Source organism: Macrotis lagotis, chromosome X (assembly GCF_037893015.1).
Source record: "Macrotis lagotis isolate mMagLag1 chromosome X, bilby.v1.9.chrom.fasta, whole genome shotgun sequence".
Classification (NCBI taxonomy): domain Eukaryota; kingdom Metazoa; phylum Chordata; class Mammalia; order Peramelemorphia; family Peramelidae; genus Macrotis; species Macrotis lagotis.
The window spans coordinates 608,588,217-608,615,275 of record NC_133666.1 but is presented as its reverse complement, the minus strand read 5'-3'; the positions used below and the strand labels follow the sequence as shown (position 1 = coordinate 608,615,275).

Below are 27,059 nucleotides of genomic sequence, written 5' to 3'. Positions count from 1 at the left end.
CAAAGGTGATTTTGTTTTTTAACCTAACTATGTTTAGTTGGATTAAAAGAAGTACTTCTTGGCAAAGAGTAGGCAGATCTGGTTGTCCCCAAGGCTAAGTGACTTGTGTCTGGAAAGCAGATATTAAGGTTAGCCCTAGTAGAGAGAAAGAAATCTCCTCCCAAAGAATTAGCCTTATGTCCTGACTGACTGAATAACTATGTTAGTGAATGAGTGATTGAATGCCCTTCAAATAACCATGCCCTATGGATTCTGGTTCCATAGCCATCTTAGTATCCACAACCTTCATTGAGCAGAACAACTATTGGGGAGAATGAACCAACCATTGTTGCTATCCTAGTCTCAATAGCTGACACCTTTCTTTCAAACTGGAATATTTTTTCTCACTGAATCATATGAAATCTACCTCTTATTTGCTTACCATTGCTTGAAATGCCTTTAATCATGAGAAAGTCATTGAAGAAAAGACACTTTGTATTTGTGATGTTGTCAGTGTCAGTATGCCCTCCACTAAATAGGTACATAACCATTCCATGTCTTGCATCCTTTATGATACCAATCCATATGTCTCTATAAATTCTTGGCTATAGAGGATTTTTACAGAGACCTGAAAAATAAAAGACTTAAAATACAAAGCCCTCTGGGAGAGAAAACAATGAATTTTTATTTACTCTAAGGGGTTCATAGCTGATATAAGTATAGTATACTCAAAAGAGCACAAGATTTAAGATCTCAGAATTTCCGAGTTAGAAGAGACTTAGATGGCCTTTTAATTCAACCAAATTCTAAAAAAATTTCCCTATGAGATACTGTTTCAAAGGAATCATCAAACATTTTCATAGAGACACCTAAACAAGAGGATTACATCATCTCCAAAGGCAACCCATTCTATTACTATATAGCTCTAATTATTAGAAAGTTTTACCCATAAAATACCAATAAAATTATTTAAAAAATAAAATCCTTTACCCAACATCAAACCTAGTTTTTCTCTTTGTACTTGTCTACCTATTTGAGTTAATTTTAACAAGTGTGATCTTTCAATCCCCAGAAAATCCTTCAAATACTTCACTCTCCACCTCTCTACCTACCACCACCATTCTCTACCAAGTCTTATCTTAGTATGGAATCTACAAATCCACTCGCACAAAATATCATTTTAAACTTTTGGAAATTATTCATTATCTCTAAGTCTCAGGCTCTGATCTAAAAAAATGAGAAATGGACATGATCTGGAATCGTACTTTCAGCTCTAGATTCTATGAGATAGATTAGGACAATCAATGAGAGGAATTCTGAACCTGGATTCAGGGAGACATGGTTAAGGCCTATAGTTATTAACCATATGATCCCAGACAAGTCACTTGGATCTCTCAAGTCCCCATTTCTTCATCTATCTGTAAATTGGTGCCAATGATATCACTTCCTCACAGACTTGTTTTGAGTATGAAATAAGATAAGATATAAAATACTTTACAAACCTTAAAGTACGATAAAATGCTAGCTAACATTTTTAGGAGATTGATAGGACAAAGAATGGTAGCATGGGGCAGGTGGGTTGGTGCAGTGGATAAAACACCGGCCCTGAAGTCAGGAGGATCTGAGTTCAGATCTGGTCTCAGACATTTAATAATTGACTAACTGTGTGACCTTGGGCAAGTCACTTAACCCCACTGCCTTAAATAAATAAAAAAAAATTTAAAGAATAGTAGCATTAGAAAACTATAAAATGAAGAGGTCTATAGAAAAAAAAAACTTAGGGATTAAAATCCTACCGACCTCACCTTTTACTCAGATTCACCCTTGTCTATAAACAACTCATTTCTTGCTTGTTAATTCAAGTTTCCTGTTTTCTGAGCAAGGATTTTCACATACTTGGTATAACTTGTGTTAAGACAGCCCTTATTACTCTACTAAATACATACTTTAATTGATATCTTATTTATCCCTACATGAGTCCCTTTTCTTTCTTTCTTTTTTTTATTTTTTGTAAACATCATCTCCTTCTTACAAATATGCTAATTGTAACTCTTTCTTTTGGCAGGGTCCCTCCCCTCTTCTATCTCCAGAGGATCTAAATCTCTTAGTGAAGGTAAGAAACTTTTACAGGTTCCCCAGATTGATTGGTTAAAATTTAATTAATGTTCATGTTTATAATTTGTGTGTGTGTGTGTGTGTGTGTGTGTGTGTGTGTGTGTGTAGAACACTATAGCAAGTGATGATGAAAATATCAAATTTAGATAAGGTAGCTCCTGTTTTCATGGAACTTACAGTCTTAGAGCAAATATAGCATTTCTAATGTAGATAATGATAATATAAAGTAACAAATCACACATATATACTAAAGAATTAAAAATGAAGTACTGTGCAGTATTCATAGGAGAAAAGGATTATTTTAGGCTAGGTATAAAAGACTATTTTGAAGAAGTGGCATTTATATTGGATTTCAGAGGATTAATAGGAATCCAAGAGACAGCAAAGGCAATGGAGAACATTCTGAGTTTAAAAGACTGTTTGATCAAGTCACCAAGAAAAGTCCAGTTTGGCTTAAGTTCAGAGGACTGTGGAAAGGAAAATTTTGAGGTAAGTTTGGAAAATCAGGGTGTTTGCAGATTGTGAAAGTCCTTTAATGCTAGAGAATTTTGAATTTGATTCAGCAAGCCATAGGGAGCCATGAACTGAATCTGATGTCAGTATGAAAGATGGATTTCAGGAGTAGAGGATATTGAGGTAGGAAGATCTAATAGGAGATTCAACATTGCATTGGGGAGAGGCTTAAATGAGAATATTAATAGGGATATTGCAAAGGAACTACAAGAGGAAGGGCAAAAGGAAATATTTAGATTGTATATTGCTATAAATGAGATCAAATGAGAGAGTGTGTATGTGTGAGTATGTATAAATTCTGGCTACTACTACTAAATGTTGTGAATAGAATGAATAAAATGCTCTAAATGGGATCTGATTGGTAGGGAACATAGCAGAATTTTATTCCCCTTGCCCTCAGTAAGTAATTTTTATGTTGTGACATATGTTATCCTTGTCCTAAAACATGAGAAATAATTCTACTCTCTTAATCTATGGTTGCATGTGGATTTTTCCATAATATATATTTATAACACAGACAGATTTCCATGTTTTTACCTTGCTTTAAGGCGATTGATGTGACAAACCTGCTCCTTACCACATGTGCTCCTAAAGAACCTTGTGGATGTCCAAAATATTACCCTTGGGTAACATTTGAAAATGCTTCATGAATGCTAAAATCCCCACAATTCTAATTTTTAGTCTTCCTACGCATTATACTTTAGTCTCTTGATAGATAATTATCTACTTTGTTGGGAAATATGTCTCAGCACAAACTTTACTCACTTTTAGTGGCAAACTTGAGTTTTTCACCTCTTCATACATGGCAAGAAATCATTAGTAATTGATTCAATCTCTGATTTATTAGTTGATTTTTTAATAATAAATATTTCTCATCATTTGATCCATTTAAAGATGAAGGATTTAGAGTCAAATGATCACAGAATTTTCAAGTTAAAAATGAGTTTAGTACTCATCCCATTCATCTCAGTTCTCCAAAAAAGAATCCCCTCAATAAATGGTCAAGCCTCTATTTAAAAATCTTATGTTTGGAAAACATACTCTATTCCCAAAATCCATTCCACTATTGCAGACTTTTAATTTTTGTAAATGTGGTAGTATTCCTTTTTTCTTCTCCTGAATTCAGGAAAGAAATCTTCTTTTTTAACTTCTACCCATTGTTCTAAGGACATTATTTCTGTGGTCAAACATAAGTCTAAAAAGTCTTTTCCATTTGGCAGTCATCCTGCCCTCATCCCCTAAAATTGCTGTTCTCCATGATAAACATTCCTCAAGTTTTTTCAGCCCATCCCCAGATAGCATAAATATAAATTGCTTTTACTCAGAATTCTGCTTGTCCTACTCTGGATGTCCTCCAATTTATCAATGTCCTTTCTAAGCTATAATACCTTGCATTGATCTAGAATTTAAGAAATACTTTCAAGAAAGAAAATAAAGATACTTGTGAATATGTTCTCTTTGAAATGTGCTTTATTTTGTTAAATTTTCACAATTACATTTAACATTTTAACATTCATTTAAAAAAATTAAGTTCTGAATTGCCTCCTCTTTCCTGCCCCTCCCTATCTATTGAGTCCATGTGATATTGATTATTCTTATGATGTAATGCAAAATATATTTTCATTTTAAGCATATTTCAAAAGAAAACATATAAAAACAAAACAAGAAAAATAAAGTTTAAAAAATATGCTTCAGTTTTCACTCAGTTCATCAGTTTTCTTTCCAGAAATAATATTTTTCATCACAGAGCCTTTAGAATTGCATGATTTTTTTAAAATTAAATTAAGCCATCCTATGTATTCTCTGACTATCCATTTAATAATGCTTTAGAATTGATAGCTATTTAAAATCACTGAACAATAATTTTCAAATTTTATTCTCTTACCTTTTGGGGCAAGGAGGAGTTGGTAATGGATACATACACAATAAATAGTTGCAAAAGAGGTTAGACAGGTAGAAGTGGCAAAGTTTGGCTACTGATAATCTAAATGGGGAAAGGTAAATTGGAATTTTGAGGATAATGTGGAGATTACTAACTTGGGGAACTGTAAGAGTGGCGACATGTTTAGCAGAAATAGGAAACTTTTGAAGATTGATGGATTTTGAAAGGTGATGAATTCTGTTTTGTTCAGCTGTTGATTTTAAAATGTTCAACAGGTATTTGGTAGTTGAAATTTCGAATAAGTTTGAATTAGAATTTGAGAGATCCTGGAACTAGATCTGGCAATCATCTTCATAGCAATGATAATTGTGTTAATAAGGGATAGTGTGTTGAGAGAGAAGAAAATGCTCAAGACAAATCCTGAGAGTATACAGAGTTAAGGGGTTTGATATGGATGATGCCCTAGAAAAATGAATTGAAAGAAATGGTTAAGGGGCAGCTAGGTGGAACAGTGGATAGGGCACTGGTCCTGGAGTCAGGAGGATCTGAGTCCAAATTGAATTCAGACATTTAGTAATTGCCTAGCTGTGTGATGTTGGGCAAGTTACTTAACCCCATTGCCTTAAATAAATAATTTTTTTTTAAAAAAGAAAGAAATGGTTAGACCAGTAGGAGAGGAACAAGAGAGACAAGTACATAGAAACTGAGAAATGAAAGTAAATAGGGGAGAGAACAGTCTACTCTGTCAAATAATTTAGAAGGTGGGAAAAGGGAATGAGAATTGAGAAAAATATCATTAGATTTGACATCTAATGTTGTTGATATCTTTTCAGAGAGTGGGTATAATTGAATGATGAGCTCGAGTTATATTATAAAGGATTAATAATTAAATAAGAGGAGAGGAAGTAAATAGAGATGCCTTTTCTAGGACATAGGGTATGAATGGAAAGAAAGAGGACCAAATTTGGGAGAATAGTGAGGTCTAGTGAAACTTTAAAAATATTATTACAGATGGAGTAGATTTGAGTATGTGTTTTTAAATAGCAGAGAAGGAACCAATAGATAGGAAGATATTAAAGATTAAAGAAAAAAGAAGGGACTAATAATGGAGCAGATTTCTGGTGGAAACAAATGGATGGTATTGAGTGAATATAGCAGAAGAAAATGAGAAAGTAGTTGATTCCAAGGGTTTTTTTGAGATAAAGAGATGAAAGCTTATAATGAGAGGGAGCTTAGAATGATTCTCTTTTATTTTCTTAGTGAAATATGATTCAAAGTCCTTAGTCAAGAGTTGGGGTAAAAGGATCTATGTCAAAATTTTGAGGAGAGAAAAGGTTAAGAACAGTCTCTGGGGGGAAATATAATAGTGACTCAATTAAGGAGGAATAGAAGGATTTTCAATGAGGTACCAACTGAATTTAAATAAAGGATAAGAAGATGGAAGAATCATGAGAGGAAGAATTTAAAAATAATTGGAAATTTATTAAAAATTAAGAAAGAATTCCAAAGGGCTCTATGGAGGTGTCAAGCAGAGTTGTAGTTAATCATGGAGAAAGGGAAGGAAAAATGGGAAGCAGGGATTATGAAGGCAAGCAGTTTACACTTAAACAAAGATTGACAGCTAGGGATTTTTGGTAACATTCAAAATAATGGTTTTAGTTGAATCTTGAACTCAGAAGTCAGTTTTCCTAGTTCTGCTTTCTTCAGTTAAATAGAATCCATAACTTAATCATTACTTAATAAGTTACAAATTAAGTTACACCTTTTAAGGGTAAAACAAACAATCTTTTAGATAGAGCATGTACACAAAAGAAATTTTCAAATTAATTGGAACAGATATTGAGCCACCATGCCAAGGTCTCACTTTTTCTGATATTAAAAGGCAAAAAGAATAGAGAATGAAGTCAGAAACTATTGTCAAAGATCCAGATATCAGTGACCTTCTGACACAAAACCTCTATAACCCAGATGTTCAGCCAACCTTGGTCAACTTCACAGCATGGATTGAATGACACAAAAGGCTACCCTAGAGATATTCAGGGGACCAAAAGTAGAGGCATGGAAAACCACGCAGACATTAGTCTATCAAAATCATAAAACTACTTCATGAACAGATCTTGTATGGTCCTTTTGTCTTTCCTCCTTTCCAGATAATCAGCATTGCTGGGACAATATAATCAGTCTTTGATAAACACCCACTCAAGATGTCTTCCTTTTCATAACACTAACATATGTGTATGTTTAAATACATTTATGTATAGGTACATACATATATGTAATAGATATATATAAGTTATTTCATTTTTGAACAAATCTTACAGTTTGTTTATTTTTTTAATTATTTGACTGGATCCTTGATAACTCTACAATTCAAGAACTACAACTTGTTAACAACTTAACTTCATAGAGTTTTCTGGAGGAATAGAGAGGTTCAAGAAAATATCTTATATGCATAAGAGTCAAATTGTTAGGGTTAGAGTTTCTTGCTTCCATTACCTCTTTTTAATTTTATTATTTCTTTTAGATTTTTTATTTTTAATTGATATTTTATTTTTCCAAATACATGTTATGAAAGTTTTTCAACATATTTTTAGGTTATAAAATTTCCTTCCATTTTTCCCTTCCCACCTCCGTCCCCTAAGCAGCAAACAGTCAGGTTACTATTGTACTTACACATTTGCATTAAACATGTTTTCAGATTACATTTTCAGGATGAGGATTTAGGATTAAGGGAAAGAAATAAATAAGAGATATTTTTTATAAAGTTAATGTAATGTTAAGCAGATTCTGAAGAGCTTTTTGTTTTGTTATATTCTGTTTTGTTCTATTTTTCTCCCTCTGGATGGGGATAACATTGTCCATAGCTACTCTAATAGGGTTCTTCTAGCTCTCTGAATTGCTGCATCCATCAGGTGCATCCATCAAGTTTGATCATCTCACCATGTTGTTGATATGTTCATTGTTCTCTTGGTTCTACTCCCAGTATTCAGCATCAGATTCTGCAATTCATTCCCTGCTTCTCTAGAGTTGAACCATTTATACTTTTTAATAGAATAATAATATTCCGTAATATTCATATACCATTATTTATTAACCATTTCCCCAATTAATGGTTATCCCCTCAATTTCTAATTCTTTGCCACTACAAAAAAAGAGTTTCTATAAATATTTTGGAAATGTGGGACTTTTTCCATTTATAATGATCTCTTCTGGATATAGGCCTAGAACTGGAATTTCTAGGTCAAAAGGTATAACAATTTTATTGCTTTTTGGACATAGTTCCATATTGCTCTCCAGAATCCTTGGATCAGTTCACAACTCCAGCAGCATTGCATCAATGACCCAATCTTCCCACAACCTTTCCAACATTGATCATTTTCCCATTTTATCATCTTAACCTATCTGATAGGTGTGAATTGATACCTCAGAGTTATTTCAATTTTCATTTCTCTAGTCAATAATGATTTAGAACATTTTTTCATATGATTATATATAACTTCAATTTCTTCATTTGAAAACTGTCTGTTCCTATCCTTTGACCATTTATCACTTGGGGAATGTCTTGTAACCTTATAAATTTGATGTAGCTCTCTATATATTTTAGAAATGAGTCTCCTTCATTTTTATCAGAACTTCTAGTTGTGAAGATTGTTTCCCAACTTTCTTTCCTTCTAATTTTGTCAATATTGATTTTATTAGTACAAAAATTTTTAGATTTAATATAGTCATACATTTTGCAGCTTATAATATACTGTATTTCTTGTTTGGTCATAAATTCATCCCTTTTCCAAAGATCTGATAAAGTATTTCTTTGTTTAATAATTTACCTATAGTGTTGCTCTTTATGTCTAAATCCTGTATCTATTTGAACTTTGTTTTGGTATGGGATTTGAGATATGGATCTCTGCCTAGTTTTTGTTATACTATTTTCCAGTTTTTCCAACAATTTTTGTCAAATGGTGAGTTCTTATCCCAGAAGCTAATGTCTTTGGATTTTGTCAAACAGTAAATTGCTGTAGTCATTTACTACTGTTTCTTTTTAACCTACCCTAATTCACTGATCCATTACTCTATTTCTTAACCAGCACTAGGCAGTTTTGATGACTTCTGCTTTATAGTATCGTTTTAAATCTGGTAGAGCTAGGCTACCTTCCTTTACATTTTTCATCAGTTACCTTACTATTCTTGACCTTTATTGCTCCAAATTAATTTTGTTACTATTTTTCTGGCTTGGTAAAATAAATATTTCATAGTTTGATTGATACGTCACTGGGTAAGTAATTTAATTTGGATAGAATTGTCATTATTATTATATTAGCTTAACCTATTCATGAGCAATTGACATTTTTTCCAATTATTTAGAATTTATTTGGGTGAGAAGTGCTTTATACTTTTGTTCATACAGTTTCTGAGTTTGTCTTGAGAGACAGATTCCCAAATATTTAATGTTGTTTATAGTTACTTTAAATGGAATTTCTCTATCTCTTGCTCTTGGGCTTTGTTGTGCATATATAGAAATGCTTATGATTTATGTGGGCTTATTTTATATCCTGCTACTTTGCTGAATCTATTAATTGTTTTAAGGATTTTTTTAGAAGATTTTCTTGGATTCTCTAAGTATTCCATCATATATCTGCAAATAGTGAAAGATTTACTTCCTCAGTGCCAATTCTGATTTCTTCAATTTCTTTTTCTTTTATCATTGCTAAAGCTAACATTTCTAATACTATATTGAATAGTAATGGTGATAATGGGCATCCTTGTTTCACATCTGATCTCATTGGAAATTCTCCAAGTTTATCTCTATTACATATAATATTTGTTGATGATTTCAATTGATAGTTCTTATTATTTTAAGGAAAACTCCATTTATTCCTAAATTTTCTATTGTTTTTATAATGGATGATGTGTTTTATCACAGGCTCTTTTATCATTTATTGAGATAATCATATGATTTTGGTTGGTTTTTCTATAGATATATTCCATTATCCCTGCCTACATGATATAAATGCTACCTGATCATGATGTATTATCCCAGTAATGATTTGCTCTACTCTCATTGCTAAAGTTTTGTTTAATATTATTGCATCAATGTTCATTAGGGAGATTGGTCTATAATTGTTGTGCCTCTTTTGATTCTTCCTGTTTTAGGTATCAGCACCATGTTAGTGTCATAAAAGGAATTTGGCAGAACTCCTCCTATTTTTTAAAATAGTTTATGTAGGATAGGCATTAATTGTTCTTTAAATGTTTGGTAGAATTCACTTGTAAATCCATCTTGACCTGGAGACTTTTTCTTAGCCTCTAATACCTCTTGAGGACTTAATCATTTTAGGTACACATTATTCCTTTATCTTAATCATTTATCAAAGATGAAAGTGGGAAAAGATATGTCTCAATCAAGTTTGTGGTGAATGTTACAGAACTTTGGTAGAGAGTTTTTTAATTGTTCATGAATTTTTTTTATTTCAGCCTCCTCCTAAATTGTAAGCTCCAAGAGAGGAGACTATTTTTTAAAAAGCTGTAGCTAGTTTGAATAGTTCACTCAGTATTCAGGATAGGACCTTACAAAAAGAAGATATGAATAAATATTTGTGGACTGAATAAGCTTTAACTGTGTTTTTTATGTCTCTTCTTTTTAGGATGTGTGTAATGATTGTCCACCAGGTCCTCCAGGACTTCCTGGGCTTCCAGGTTTGAAAGGTGATAAGGGCCTTCAAGGAAAGCCAGGAAGAGATGGGGCAGATGGAAAAAAGGTAAAAAGAATATGAAAAACAATGGGGCAAGAGCAGAGTCAAAATTGTGGACTAGAGTCAAACATTCCCAATATTCCATTTCAAACAAATATAAAATGATATATCAAATAAAATTTTGGAGTGGCATTGCCAACAAAATGTCAAAATGAGCCATTTTTACAACCCAAGAAACAGAAGGTAAGCAAGAGAAGTCTGTCACAATAAGGTCAGGACCAGCCTGGAGGACTGTCCATGGAAGCAATATAGGCAGTAGTTCTTGGATGTGACTACAACAGCAGCAGCAGTTTCAGGAACTTTTAGCCCAGAGATAGTAAAGAGAATAGATGACCAGTGAGAAGACTACAAGCTGACACTGGGTATAGGACTAGGCACTGTTTTGGCAATCACAGTTCCAGGTCAGAGAACAGTGTCATAGTTCCAGAGCAGAGAAGAACACTAGCACTTGTGACTGAAGGGGAGCAGATCACAAGGGGACCTGATCACAATCCAAGGTCAGAGAGGAACATCAGTACTTGTGACTATAGAAATGCCAGAGCCCTTCCTGGGTAAAGATCAGAGCATGGACCAAAAAAAAAAAACCCAATAATGATACATCTCCCAGGATAACATCTTGAAAGCACTGAAAATTTATAGACCTCCAGAACTCGCTCTGAAAAAAAGCAGAATGAAAAAATGCTGAAGCTTGGGACAGTTCCTCCCTACCCCCACTCCAAATTGAACATATTCCAATTTTAACATAAAGTTCAAAATCAAGAAATAATTTGGAAAAGTAAACAACAACAAAGGAACCTGACCACAAAAATCTACTAGGTTCTATAAGGAGTCAAAGTGATGCTAACTAACTCATGGTTGAAGGAATTAGGGATATTTAGTTAAGTGAGATATTCCTGTTATAAGAAAGAAACATGAGATTCATTTTGCTTAGTCCCAGAAGGCAGAACTACAAGAAATGGATGGAAATTTCGGAGAGGTAGATATAAGATTGATGCAAGGAAATTTCTACCAAGCCCCAAATAAGCAGAATCCAAAAATGGATTAGGCTGCCTTTGATCATAGATTTCTGTCACTGAAATACTTCTGAAGACTAGGTGGTCAAGTATTAGGGATTATGTATAGTAATCTTTGTTCATATTGGGGGTTGAACTAGATTAAATTTTTAAAAATCTATTTTATTTTTTAACATTCATCCATATGCATATGTATATTTTTAAATTACAAAATTTCCTTCCATCCTCCCTTCCTCCCCCTTCCTCAGCAGGGAGCAGTCAGATTAACATTGTACATATATATTTTTAATAAACATGTTTACACATCAGTCATTTCCATATAAGGAATTAGCATTAAGGGAAGGAGATACATAAGGGATAATTTTTATAAAGTGTTTATCAGATTCTGAAGGGTTGCTTTTTTTTTGTTTTTGTTTTGTTTTATTTTTCTTCCTCTGAACTAGATGAACTGTGATGTTACAAAATTTCATTCTGGTAGAATCAGGAGCATAATGGATGAAAAAACACAAAGAAACCAAAGTCTTTCTTAGTATTTTACTTTTACAATTAAATTAATTTTTGAGTTCTAAATCCTCTCCTGCTGCTTACACCTCATTGAGAAGGCAAACATTTTGATATAGTTTATACATGTGGAGTCATACAAACCATACTTCCACATTATTATATTGTGAAAGAATACACAGACCCCCCCAAAAAAACCCATGAGAATATAAAGAAAATATTTTTAAAAAACAGTATGCTACATTCTCCATTCAGACTACATCAGTTCTTTCTCTGGGGATGGATAGTATTTTTCATCCTCAGTCCTTTGGAATTGCACTGTATGTTTGTAATACTGAAAATAACTAAGGCATTCAGAGCCGATTAACATACAATATTGCAGTTACTGTGTTCAGTGTTCTTCTAGTTCTTTTCACTTCACCTTGTATCACATCATGTAAGTCTTTTCAGGATCTTCTGAAATCATCCTGCTCATCAGTTTTATAACATCATAGTATTCCATCACAATCATATACCAAAACTTGTTTGACAATTCCCCAATTGATTAACAGTTCATCAGTTTCCAATTTTTAATCACAAAAAAAACTCATTTCAAATATTTTGGGATTTATCGAAATCTTAGTAATGGTATTGCTGTTAAAAGATATTGTCATATTTTTAGCCTTTTTGGACACATTTCCAAATTATTCTCCAGAAAGGTTGGATAAGTTCACAATTCTACAAATCATGGATTTGTATCCCTGTTTTCCCACATCCCCTCTACAATTTGTCATTTTCTTTTTCTATCATATTAGCCATTCTGACGGGTGTGAGATGGTATAGAAAGGTGCCTTAGAAGAAACCTACTATGAGCTCCATTTGGAACAAGATTCCTCTTTGTAGCTTTCTATTCAAGTAGTCTTCCAACCTCTCTGTTCAAGTACTTCAAATGACAGGGAGTTCACTATCTTATAGAGCAACTCATTCCAGTTTGGAAACACTCTCATTGTTAGGAAAATCTTAAGTGATTAAAAAGTTATACTTTTTAAGTAATTAATGTTATATTTCTAGATTCAGATGAAAAATATGTGCTTTCACTGGTTTAGGGAATTCCCAGTGAGTTAACTCCCACAAACCATGAAACTCAACATCTCCTTTATAACTTCCAGATTTAAAGAATTGCTTGTTATAATTAGAGAGTTAAGTAATTTACCCAAAGATAGAACCAGTAAACATCAAGTCAAGGTGGAATTTGAACCTAATCTTCTTTACTCCAAGGTCAACTCTTCTTCCTTACAGAATCTTAATAATTCATAAATTTCCCTTAAATAGCATAAATAATAATTTTAGTCATATATATATACATGCATGCAGAAATACTACAGGCATGATAGATTTAAGAGATGATCTTAAAGTCTCAGAGACTTAAATATTAAAGTCTTGTCTTTGACACAAACTTGCTGTGTGAGCCTTGGCAAATTACATAATCAGTGCCTGTCAGACTAAAAGTGGCAGAATAGTTGTATGTCTACCTTATTGGAGAATTCCCTAGACCAATGGGGAAAAAATGACAGCAACAGTGTGTGTGTGTGTGTGTGTGTGTGTGTGTTTGTGTATACACATGTAAATATTTGTATATACATACAAATATATAAGTATAAATTAAAACTTCATCTTCTTTTGTCTGTCTTCCATCTATACACACACACACACACACACACATATATATATATATATATATCCATTTATCTATTCATCTGTCTATATACAGTCACTAGACCAGAGCTTTTGTCATGTCTTCCCCATTTATTAGCTGTATAACCTTAGAAACATCATGTCTCCACCTTTTGTTTAAGTTTTCTCATGAAAACAGGATTAGCACAAGTTACAGGATTTTTTTTGTATTAAATGAGATAATATATTTAAAATGCTTTCTAATCGATGTATAAAATTTATCTATTCCATATGGGTTTAAATGTACAGTATCTACCTCTATCCATCCATCTACCCACTTATCTATCTGTCTGTCTGTCTGTCTGTCTGTCTATTTATCTATCTATCTAATGACTATGTGGCATTATATATAATTATACTCTACAAAATTCTTTGGTTTTGGCTATGGAACTATTCTTTCTTTTTCTTAGATGGGGTAACTGAATCTTAGACAAGAGAAATGACTTGTCTAAGATCACACAATTAGTACATGACAGAATCAAACCTGGAACCATGATCTTATGTCATTATCTCTTGAGCTCTTCCAACCAGTTCCTGCTTCTTCTCTAGCAATAATTATTTGAAAATACTGATACTTCACCCTAGTCCTTCTATTTCAGTGATACATATGAATAGACATATATATATATATATATATATATATATATATATACTCTCAGTTGTCTCATTCTAACTTTTTTTCCTGGCTTACTGAAGTTCAAGGAATTCAAATGAACCCTCAGTAAATACCTATGTAGACTGATGATTTGTCAGTGACTCTAGCCAATGGTTCATTCATTTATTCATTCCTTCTTATCTATTTGCTTTTTCCTACAACACAGGGAGATATTGGACTTAAAGGCCTCCCAGGACCTCCTGGAATAACTGGATCAAAGGTAAGTAATATTCAATAAATGTTACTCAAATTTCTGTGCTTAATTTTCGATGGTAGAAAACATAATCATAATTACTCAAATTATTTGTGTATTTGTTACAAAAATGTGTACCTACAAAGAGCTTTCCTCACAATAATACTATAAGGTAGGCAATAACAGTATTATTATCTCCATTTTATAGGTGGGAAAAATGAGGTTCTTTTTTTGTAAGGAAAAGGGGTTAAGTGGCTTGCCCAAGGCCACACAGGTAATTATTAATTGTCTGAGTCCAGATTTGAACTCAGGTACTCCTGACTCCAGGGCTGGTGCTCTATCCACTGCACTACCTAGCCGCCCCAAAAATGAGGTTCTTAAGGGAGAATTGACTCATTGGTTCATAATATACACTTTCTAAAGAGTCATAATAAGGATTCAGGTCCACATCATCTGATTCTAGGCCCAATGTCTATTCTTCCACATCAGGCTTCCTTTCTGGAATTCTCATTCTGGGAAAGAAAGGGTTCCCTATAGCCAACAAGAATCTTTTTACTTACATGTAACATATATTTTCACATTTGATTATATTAGCATTTTATTGATCTTTAATTATTGATTCATTTATATTGTCTTTTTTCAGTAAGGTCATAAGTAGCTTGAGGGTGAGAACTTTGTACTATGTACTTGATACAATTGATGAATTCGATGGTATCATAGAATCCAAGATCTAAATTATTCTTTAGAGGCTATATTATGTAAATTCCCAGCATCACAGTTCTAGTGATGAGTATCAAGCATAGGTATTTGGGGGGAAATGTAAAATAAGGCAAATTTGCCTTTGTGGCCTAGAATTATAAACCTATATGAGTTTAGAGCTGGAATGGAATCTTAGAAATCATCTTAAAACTTCATTTAACAGAAAAAGGAAAATGATATTCAGAAAATGAAAAGGATTCATCCAAGTTAAGTAACAGAGATGATATTCAAAAGAAGGCTATCTTACTTTAGCATTGTATCTACTACTTCTTGATAGCTTATCTAGAATTCCAACTTTGGAAGGAAACTCATTGGTCATTTGGTTCAACCTGCTTAGGCAATGTTCATACAACCTTAGCAGTGGGGAATTCTCTACCTGCCATGGACAATTAGCTGAATTTTAGCAAGTTCTTACATGTTTATTGATTATATACTAAATAGAATATGATCAGCATCTGTGAACTGCTATACTCTCCCTACCATTAAAGATTTAAAGATATGAGTGCAACAAAGAATCACAGAATCAGAATTTGATAAGGTCCCAGTAGCTATCTAGTCCAACTCATATAATTAAAAAATGCCTTCTATAACAGCCTTGGCAAGTGGATAGCCAACGTCTCTATAAAGACCTCCAGTAATAGAATACTCACTTCTTCTTGGGGCACCATATTCCTCTTTTGGTCACCTTTAGATATTAAATAGTTTTCCTTATGTTGAGCATAAATTCCTATAGATTCCATTCATTGGCCTAGATCTGATGCTAACTCTTAAAATATTCCAAACATGGATAATTTTTCTCCCATATCATTTTCTTCTACAGGACAAATATTCTAATTCCTTTCACTTATTTCATATGAAATGGGAGCCACTTTTCCTACTTTGTCAATCTCGTTCTCTCTACTTCAGCTCACCAATTTCCTTCCTATAAAAAGTAGGTACACTGAAAACAATACCGTACTTATAATCTGATTATGCCTGAACATATTCAGACTTTCTTATCCCTAGTTCCAAACACCATGCCTCTCTTAATGCAAACAAGATCCCATTGGTTTTGATTTTGTGTTTTAATTTTCCCAGAGATCTAAAATCCCATTAATTTCCTTCCTTCTAAAAAAATGAAAAAAATCTCCTTCCTTCTTCCTATATTCATCTATTCATTTATTTTTTAATTTGTCATGTTGCAAGATAATCAAGAAGGTCAAAGTTGAATATACAAAGTATATGGCCATTTTATTTTATATACTAATGATCAAAAAAGAAAGAATAAGAGGTATGGTATTCTGGATTGGCTCAGTTGTTTTGTTTTGTTTCATTTTGTTTTGGTTTTATTTTTGCTTTGCTTTTTAGTGCAGTAATCGAAATCATCTCACTGATCATCTCACTGAGACTCCTCTTCTTGGTTACTACTCAGTCCTCTAAAACTGCCTGTATTGAAACAAATCAATCATACAGATAAGGAATTTTACCCCTATGTAACAATTGTTTTCCATATTAGTCACCTTTATGTGAAGGCTGATATCTTAGGACTCTTCTTCCATCTTTGTCCCTTTAAAATTCTATTCCAGGCTTATCTTGACTTTTTTGGTTTTCTAGTCTATCAATAAAAACCTCTATTCTTTTCAGTCCCCAAGGCTCACAGTCTCAAATGTCAGCTTTGAATCCTCTGTTTCTCATCACCACCTCTAGTTTATTTCCAAATTCTAAAAATCTATCTTCAAAATTCAATTTAATTCAACAAGCCTTAGGCATCTATTGTATGGAAGGTACAATCTTAAGCCTGGAAATATTGACACAGAAATGAAAATCTTTGTCCTTATGTAACTTACATTTTATGGCTTAAAAAAGTCCTTTCCTTGGTGCCACCAATAAAATTGGGAGTTCTTGTGAAGGTGAAAGAATTCATTACTTACCCTGGAATTCAAATAGCTTAGGATTTATTTCACAAGCCTGCAAAATTCATAGCATGCTGTTTGTAAGCAACTTGAGGACAGGGTGAAAAACTCAGTTTTAGGTGAGATGCCTGAAGGAAAGAGTAAAAGGAAAAGAATCATAAGAGAAGAGAGACCACTGTTCTCCAGCATCTAAAAGGCATGATCTTCAAGTCCAACATGAGTTATTTCCTGTCTCCTGCATCACCAGTAGTACTGCTCAGATACTAATGATCCCTCATTTGTACCATTGTCTCTTCATTGTAGGTTTCTCAACCTTCAGTCTTGCTCCAAAAGACTGCCTTGATTGCTAATCAAATTACTCCTTTGCTCAAAAGCCTATAGAAACTTTTCACTTCCTTTTTAACACAATTCATATTCCTTAACTTAACATTCCTAGATCCACCATTACCTTTTTAAGCTCATCTTACATTTCATTGATTCTGTTTTTGCCAAGTTGGTCTACTACCTAACCACCCCACCCCCAAATTTGCTCTCTCACCTTAATGACTGATCACACTATCTTCCTCCAACCTGCATCACCATCTTTATATCTTACATCCTACAAATGCTACCTTCTCTATTAAGCCTTTCCTTATCTCTTTTCATTGAATATGTTCTCTTCATCTTATCTTACTCATGAACCACCAAAAGTCTTTTTGTGTTTCTTTTTACTAGTTTTCTTGAAGACAATTGATTCCAAGCATGTCATTTAATGAAATAGCATAGTAAGAAAAGTAGTGTTTGGATTTCTCCCAAATAAAACTGGAATTTACTCTTCTACCAATAAATACACAATTAATAAGAAATATTTAAAGAAGGTAGCATGTTTCAAAATCATAGGAGGTCAGGGGAACATATGTGGGAGGAGGGGGATACTTTGCTTCTCCTATGCAAAAGATTCTGGTCCAACCCCAAAAGTTAAGCTAAACAAGGAAAGTATTGGATAGACCACACTTTAAAGGGGCAATTCATGTTCATAAATCTGCAAAGTCATGAATGTACTGTGATGTCCTCATCTTAATCTTTCTGGGTCTTCTCATTATTTGATTCTCCATTTATTCACTTAATAATAAATTATACATAGCATTTATAAAGCTTCATATTATAATAATTATCTCATTTTAACCCTAGGGTCTATTTTTTTAATCTGTAGATTTAAGGAGTTGGGACACTTAAAAATTTGGTGGCAATTGCTCCAAGTCCATAAGAAAATTCTTAACATTTAGTCAAAGCTTGAACTATATATGCTACTTATGATTTGTATTTACATCTATATCTACTTCAAATCTGGCCTCTGTGGTTAAGCAAAAATTTGATTTACTGAAAATGTTTGCAGAATAAAAAAGAAGATTCTATTGTATTGTCTTTGGATAGACACTGGGAGGAGAAGTTATGAAAAGAATTGACTTTTGGGGGGGACTTCCCTCATTTTTGGTCTTTTGCTGCTGATTCTCTTTGATATCTCCCTTCTTTATCACAGCTCAGTTCTTACTTTGCTTTCCAAAGGTATGGTGGAATATCATGCTGTTCCAAACTCTTGAATCTGGACCATCAGATTCACTCACCCTGGGTTTGGAAAATATTTCTTATCTTTTTACAGATCACCTAGCATATGACCCAGGCTCTAACACAATGGCTTTGACTGATTTGAAGAGTATGAATACTCTAAATAACCAATTCTGGTTATTTGATTCATTATAAGTCAAAGTGTCAGAGCTAAAATGGTGGGGTTTCAACTCTACCCTTAATTTTATATAGCACTTAAATATTTGCAATCTCCCCAAATTCCTTGCATCTTCTATGAAAAAGCATCTGTTCCAAATATAAATATAAAAACTACACTAAGGAAACAAGTTACTAGTACTAATAACAACAACAACACCAACATTCATATGATCTTTATTACATGCCTGGAAGTATGCTAAGGGCTTTGCAATTATTATCACATTTGATCCTCATGACAATCATGGAAAGTAGATGCTAGTATTATTTCCTCTAAGGGAATGGAGGCAAAACACATCTGGAAAGTGTCCATGGCCTCCAAACTTGCCTCAGGTCTTTCCAATGCCAGACCTGAAGCTCTATCCCCCTGTACTATTTAGCTGCCCTTTATCTTTTTCTTGGTCCTTTTTTTTTTGCCTTGATGCCATCCTGGACCATCTCCAGGGGTCCCAATTCATATCTGGTCATTGAATCTTCAATGACTCTGGAGGAGAAAATGAGGCTGGTGACTTAGTACAGAACGCCCTCACTCAAATGCAATTTGTATGCTTGTCATGGCACCATTTTTCCTGATGCCATGGTCTTCTTTGAGAAAGAAGGGCAAATATTATTATGATTATTATGATTGTTGTTGTTATTATTATTAATATTATCATTATCATCATCATCATTATTATTTTACCTCGATGATGTATATTATATAGTTCAGTCAATGAATCCCCCAGCCTTTCCATCACCATTTATATTTGTTTACATGTAAATGCATTCCTATTAGTGAATAAGTCGAGTGAAGGCAGCTTTCCTGAGATCTACTATGATCCATGTACCATGCTCAGTGTTGTGATTGTTATTGAGTCAATTCAATCTTGTCCGAATCTTTGTGAGCCATTTAGGGTTTTCTGGACAAAGATACTGGAGTAGTTTGCCATTTCTTTCTCCAGCTCATTTTATAGATGAGAAACTGAAGCAGAGTTAAATGACCACCTTGTTAAGAACTAGGGTTTCAAAGAAAGGTCAAAACATCCCATTCTTAAAGATTTACATTCCAATGAAGGAAAACAACTATGAACAAGCAAAAAAAAAGTATATTAGAGGTAATCTCAGAGGGAAGGTTAAGCTGTAGAACCCAGAAAGGCTATCTTCAGATGATGAGATTTTAGCCGAGACTCAAAGGGATCCATATAAGTCAGGAGATGGAGATAAAAAGAAAAAAAAATGTATTCCAGGGATGCAGGGGAGTCAGTTAAAAGGTATGCAATCAGGATAATGTGAGGAGTATAAAGGAAGTCACCATTCCTGCATCACAGAGTCCATATAGGGGAATAATATTTTTTAAATGGAAATGTAGGAGGGGAGCAAGTCATAAAGGGCTTTAAAAACCAAACAGAAGATTTTACTTTCTAATCAGGAGGTAATAAGTAGCCACAGGAGTTTACTGAGGAGGGGGATTACATACTTTAAGAAGATAACTAGTAGTTGAATGGAAGGTGCACTGGAGTAGGGAGAGACTTAAGACAAGAAGACCAGCCATAAGGCTATTATTTTAAATCACCTGTGAGGTGATAAGGAAAGTGCCAGAGGAGATAAGATGATATGTATGAGAGATTTGGGGAAGATAGAATTGACAGGAGTTGGCAGGAAAATCAGCCTATGTCTAATTTATGTTTTAATCTTGCCCAATGTTTGAAATAGTATTACAACAAATTGTTATAAAATCTTAACTCTTAGATCTGAAAAGTCACTTAGAGTATAGTTATCACATTAAGTATTTCTTAAATGAATTAATGAATGTTTAAATATCCAAAGAAAGCTTCCCTCCAGAAGCATGATTACATGGGCAAATGTCTGCATCATTTTTGGAGTATATGTAATTTATCACACATCCAATTCTTGTGAAATCCTGATGACCACAAGGGTATTTATGCTGGTGATTCACCAGCTGGGAACTATCTTTGCCACAATCTATCTCCCCTATTTAGCAGCTCATATCTCATATCTCTGAGCCCTTTGGAGGTTAATGCTTTTTCCCATTAGATAACTGCCTCCCAGGACTTTCAAACAGTATAAAATACTGGCTTTAAGATTTAAAGATTTGGAGATAGCTGCCACTGTGGTAATTATGGTTCAAGTGGAGTGGGAGGAAGAAGCAAGATCCTAATCAAAATGATGACCAGAAAGACTTGTAACTTTCCAGAACTGGAAATGAAAGTTGTTTTCTGAAAGAACATACCAATTCCCTTTTTTTAAGCATAAGCATTATATTTCTCATTGTTTTGGTATAATGCCCCTAAGAAAATCAAATAATTAGGAAGAAAGAGAAGTTTTATTCTTAAGCAACGTGTTAGGTAACTTTAGTGATTAAAAATACTTTAGAGTATAGAAGGTAAGATGAGAAAAAAGAATTTTATAATAGGAAAAGAACTTTGGAACATGTCACACAGAATGTTAGATATAGAAGAGATCACAGAGGAGAGAATCGTGAAAAAAATATCAATAGAATGTTTAAATAGGAAAAGAACATATGTACATAGAATGTTAGAGCTAAAAGGGAATTTGTAGTATAGACAAGATATAATTGCCCATGTATATGACAGTCCTCCAAATACATGAAGACACCTAAATTTTTGCACTAAATATTCTCTTTTCCAGGTACAGCACCCCCACCTCCCTTAACATGTCTCATTTAAAATGATTTTAAGGTTCTTCCCCCATATATTTATAAAATTCTTCTCTACAAGTGATGCCAAGAATTATGAATATAAGATGCAGTTAAATTTTGTTAATGCTTTTTCTGTTCCTGAGATGTAAACTGACTTCTATTGTTTTATTGTTAAATGTAAAATTTGTACCCCCTCCTCATTTCTCCTTCACCCAGCTTTTAGTTTAACTTAGAAGTCACATACCTTGGCACAGGAAGGACCAGTATGTACCTTGCCATTGGAAGATACCTGGCCCACTGCTGGACCTACCCGCCCCACCCCCAGAGCCAACCCACTATGGAAGTGCATTTAAGAATAAGCACCCACCCCTTCTGGGATCTCTGTCCCTCTTGGATGCTATCTGAAAGGATGCTTTCTCTCTTTATTTCCTAGGCCATGTGGTCCCAAGCTAGAACTTGGTGGTTCACCATAGACTCCTGTGCCATGTGGCTAGACTAAGCCAGCCCTCATTGGCTACTTATCCTCTCTCTCTCTTTTTCTTTCTCTCTCTCTCTCTCTCTCTCTCTCTCTCTCTCTCTCACACACACACACACACACACACACACACACACACACACACAAACACACAATTCACCCAGTCTGTCCTCCAAGGGTTTAGGAGTTTTATCCTTAGAAGTTCTGTAATAATTTGTAATAGATCTCTATCTTTATTTGGTCATCCCAAATCTCATAGGCAACACAAGCTCCAGTATATCACTTCCATTCCCAAAATGGACTTAGAATCCCAGATATATTCTACCCAGAGATGAGTTTTTTTTCCCTCCCCCTTTCAGCTCAATGTTATCTCTTTAAGGACCAGGACTACCCACACCAAGATTAAACATAAAGCAGGAGAATAAAACAGGACCTGGTGGGACTGGGGAAGGAAAGGAACTATAATAATTAAGTACCTACTATGTGCTAAGAAATTTATAAATAATATCTCATTTTATCCTCATAACAAATCACAGGATATCTTACCCAGAGGAGAAAAAAAATAGGGCAACATAACATATGCAAGTGTAATTATATCTTTTTAATCTGTATTTATAGTCTCTTCAAATTCTAAAATTTAGGGTTCTAATTTGGGACATTAAGGTGTTATGATTCTCCATTTTACAGAGAGATATCAAATGACTTGCTCAGAATCACAGAATTGTTAACTCAAGTTTTCTTGCTTCTAGGTCTAATTCTCTATTCACTGAGCTGCCTAGATGCCTTATGAAAGTACAGGCTGTAAATAGATCAATATATAATAGTTGATAAATATGGGATGCCCAGCTCAGAGGCAGAAAAAATGATGTCATTTACAGGGTGAGGGAAATCAAAAGGAAAAAGAGTAAACACCTCTTAAATTTCTTTCATTTTAAATGTTACAAAGGACTTTCACCCACAGCAGGACTATGAAATGAATAATGATAGCATTATCTTCATTATAAAATTAAATAAACTGAGACATAGAGAATTTAATTGGTCTGAACAAAAGTAACTAGTTTTAGAGCCAGAATCTGAACCCAAGTTATCTGTCTCTGAGAATGAGTAAATTTGACTTAAGGATCTGAGTGCACCCTCACCCTTGAAAACATACCCCAGTACTTGGAGCTGCATATTTGAAGGAATGAAAATCTGAGGGACATAGAGAAGATTATTTTTGAATAGAAAATTATTTTTCATTTCCTCCTCCAGATCACTTTCTTAAGGTGAGGAAACTGAGACAAATAAAGTTAAGCAATGTTCCCAGGGTCATACAGCTAGTAAGTATCTGAGACCAGATTTGAATTTAGGAAAGTATGAATCTTTATGACTCCAAGCCCAGTACTCAATCTATGGCAGTACCTACTTAAAACCTATATAGTACCTACTTAAAAACTATATCTAAAAACAATTATCCAGAGGGGAGAAGTTAGGAAGAGTAGCATATTGGGAAGCTTGGCAGTGAGAGTGAATTTTATCTGGGGAATGATTTACTTCCCTTGAAGTGCAGCTGAGATATGGGCCTTTTTCTGCCTTTCATGGTAGTCAGGGAACAAGATTTCCACTGGTTTGAAATGAAGGTTGTAACCTACTTTTCTCTTTTGGCAATGAAATTGAATACAAAAAACAATTTGGATATAAAAAAAAACTCACTGACTTCCCTTTGAGAAAATTATCCTAAAATAGCTTAGGACTTCTGTAAGATCATTTCATTTCCTTGAGATTTCAGAAGGGGTATATAGACTGGGACTATCACTTGTGGATTTCTAAACAATAGAAATGATTACAGGAAGAAAGAGATGGAGGGAGAGGGGACTTTTACTAATTGTATGTTTTTCTTGTATACAACTTTTCTTTTCACCTCAACAAGAGCTTTTCTTTTACAATTACATAAAAAGTCATTTTATAGGAGCACTGGAGTTTTAACTTGGAATCACAAAATCTCAGAGTTCATCCACCCCAGTTGTCAGACTAATACATCTTGTAGGAGGGGCTTTCAAGATTTGGTGCTATATGGGACATTAAAAAATATTTTATCTGATTCTCATTTTATAGAATAGGAAACTCGAGTTCAAGATAGAATAACCCTAAGGTCAGACAGTTAACAAAGTGGGAATGGGATTTGAATCCAGATCCTTTAACTTCAAATTCTGGACTCTTCTTCCTTTATGTCATTATATTTCTTCATACCACATTCCATCTCAGGGCCACCATTTGCTTACCTCTAAAAAAGAAAAGGTCACACTAGATGGTCAGTGATGATCCCATCATTCTTAATATAACACCTGTTTCGATACTGCTAAGATAAGGAGCATCTTTCCTAAGAAGACAGACTAAGCAATTTTTAGAAAGCTTGAATTTATTAATGAACATTTTAAAGTGTCAACCATGTGCCACACCCTAAAGATACAGAACAAAGTTCTTTATAATCAGGAGAGATCAGATCTCTTTAAAACAGCTGGAACAACAATAACAATATCAAAAGAGTTTACAGTTATAAAATAGGTAAATAATCGATTATTCTGTTTCTCTCAGAAATTACACAGAATTATTCTAATACCTCTTCCACATGACATACCTTCAGGTAATATGAAATGATCCCATACTAAGTGATTTTTTCCTTTAGTTTAATACACATATTTTACGTTCCCGTATAGTACTTCTTTTCCTTGAACCTTTATATAATATATAGCAGAACATATAAAGATAATTCTTATGAACCCAAGGATCTCCATTTCATCAAACTATTTTAAGTATTTACAAAATTCTACATGATTATTTCAAAATGTATCCTATTCATCTAAAATTCCTCCCAAACCATCTTCGGGCCTTTTCTCTGTATCATAAAAACATAATAAATGGTCTTTTTTTGATAGAGACACAGAGAGACAGAGATAGAAACAGAGACAGAGAGGAAAGATAAAACAGAGAAAAAAAGGGGAAAATTAGCACATAAATTCATGATAAATGAATACAGTGACATATTAAAGAGTATATATCTTTCAGCAGCTTGCATTCATGAAGCCTTTGCCAAGATTGCTTAATTCTAGTGCAATACCTCTCTTAATTAGTTCCTAAAACTTTTAGATAACTTGTTTGTATATATTTGTTTGCTTGTTGTCTCTACAGGATTATGATTTTCTTAAGGGGAGAAACTGTCTTTCACATCTTTTTCCTTCTCCTGGCACATAATAGATGGTTAATTAATTATTAATTATTGACTGCTTCCATCATGTCTTTGACTGGAAGTGAGTAACATGTTTCGTCAAAGATGATTGGTCATTTTACTACTCAAAGTTCTTAAATCTTTTGTATTTGTTTTTCTTTCATTTTGCTCTCCTTACATACATTGCTCTCTTAAATTTGCTCATACACTTTGTATCAATTCATAACAAGAAGAATTCTCCAAAATAATTTCTTCTGTAATTTCTTATTATGAAATAATATCCCATTATAGGCATATAAAATATTTTATTTTGCCATGTTCCAATTATCTAAGAGGTAACCTAAGACATTCTCTTAAATTTAGTTCTTTTCACCTTCCATTCCTTTAATCTCTCCTTTCAATTTGATATATTTCCACGTTAAATCGATTGTGTTTGTACGTGCCCATTATCATTTTGAAAAGAATGTGGTTTATTTCACGTCAACTTCTGCCATCCTATCCTTCAATGTCTTTCCTCAAGAGTTTTCTTCTTACATGACACAGTTATTAAAAATCAAAAGTTTCTTCAGATTGCTAAAATAAATTTAACCTAGGTTTCTTTGGGTCTTGTATTTGAGATTCAATGTTCCTAATTCATCTCTAGTTTTTTTTCCATAAGTTATCCATGTAAATTCTCAATTCTGTTAAAGTTTCATTCCCTTACCCATACCCACAGTAGGATTTTACTTTGCTTTGCAGGATAAATTAATCTAGGCTTTAAGCCTATGTAACTTTTTCTCCTTTGGGGATATTATATTCTTGCACCTCTTTTCATTTTTTCACTTCTGAGATATTGACCATGGTTTCTTGGCATTTAAAATCCTTTCATGTTCAAAACAAAGGGTACTTTCTTTTATGTGGGAGCTCTGAAACTTGACTATGATATTCATTGAATTTTTCCTTTTGGGGTTACTTTTAAGAGGTGATTAATAGATTCTTTCTTTCCTCAATGTGCCCTCTATTTCCAGTTGATCTGAATATTTTTCATTTATTATTTCATGAAATATAATGTCCTGACTTTTTAAAAAGTTGACTATAGGTTTTGGAAAGCCAATGATTCTTTTTATTTGTTTTATTTTTTGTTTTATTATTATTATTATTATTATCTTATTTATTTTTCTCTGTTAACATGTAAAATCAAGTTTTAACATTGATTTTTAAAACTTCCAAGTTTGAAATTCTCTTTTTAATCACTGGTCGCCTCTCTCATTGAGAAAGCAAGTAATTTGAAGTAGGTTAAAAATATGTATTCATATTAAACATTTCCACAATTTCGTGTTGTGAAATGTCTCCCCTCAAAAAAATAAAAGAAACCTCAAGGAAAAATAAAATTAAAAAGTAAGCTCCAATCTGTATTCAGACACCATCAGCTCTCTCTCTCTCTCTCTCTCTCTCTCTCTCTCTCTCTCTCTCTCTCTCTGAGGATGTATAGCATTATTTATAATAAGTCTTTCTTTTATAATAAGCCTTTCAGAGTTGTCTTGGTTCTCAGTACTGCTGAGGAAAGCTAAGTCATTTACAGCTGATGATCCTGCAATATTGCTGTTACTTTGTAAACAGTACATTTTATATCGCCTCTGCTCATTTAAGTATTTCTTGGTTTTACTGAAAACATCCCTGTTCATCATTTCTTATGACTAAATAGCATTCCATCATAATGACATACCACAATTTGTTCAGTCATCCCCCCAACTGATGGGTATGCCCTCAACTTCCAATTCCTTGCCACCAGAAAAGACCTTATACATATGTCTGTTTCCTTTCTGTTTTTCATGTCTTCTGTGCTACAGGCCTAGTAGTAACAATGCTAGATCAAAGGGTATGTCTGGTTTTTATGCCCTTTGGACAAAGTCCCAAATTGCTCTACAGAATGATTGAATTATTTTACAACTCCTTCAAAGGTGCATTAATATCTCATTTTCCCCTTCATCCAATATTTGTCAACTTCCCTTTCT

General features: G+C 33.6%; 1 protein-coding gene across 2 annotated transcripts in view; it reads left to right on the top strand.

Annotated features, from left to right (window-relative positions):
* Window positions 1-27,059, top strand: part of COL22A1 (collagen type XXII alpha 1 chain) — a 665,867-nt gene that overhangs the window by 557,998 nt on the left and 80,810 nt on the right. For both annotated transcript variants that reach the window (XM_074202703.1, XM_074202704.1), the window contains exons 44-46: window positions 2,045-2,092; window positions 10,132-10,245; window positions 14,288-14,341. In XM_074202703.1, coding sequence (XP_074058804.1) covers window positions 2,045-2,092; window positions 10,132-10,245; window positions 14,288-14,341 — 216 coding nt within the window. The remainder of the gene's footprint in view (window positions 1-2,044; window positions 2,093-10,131; window positions 10,246-14,287; window positions 14,342-27,059) is intronic.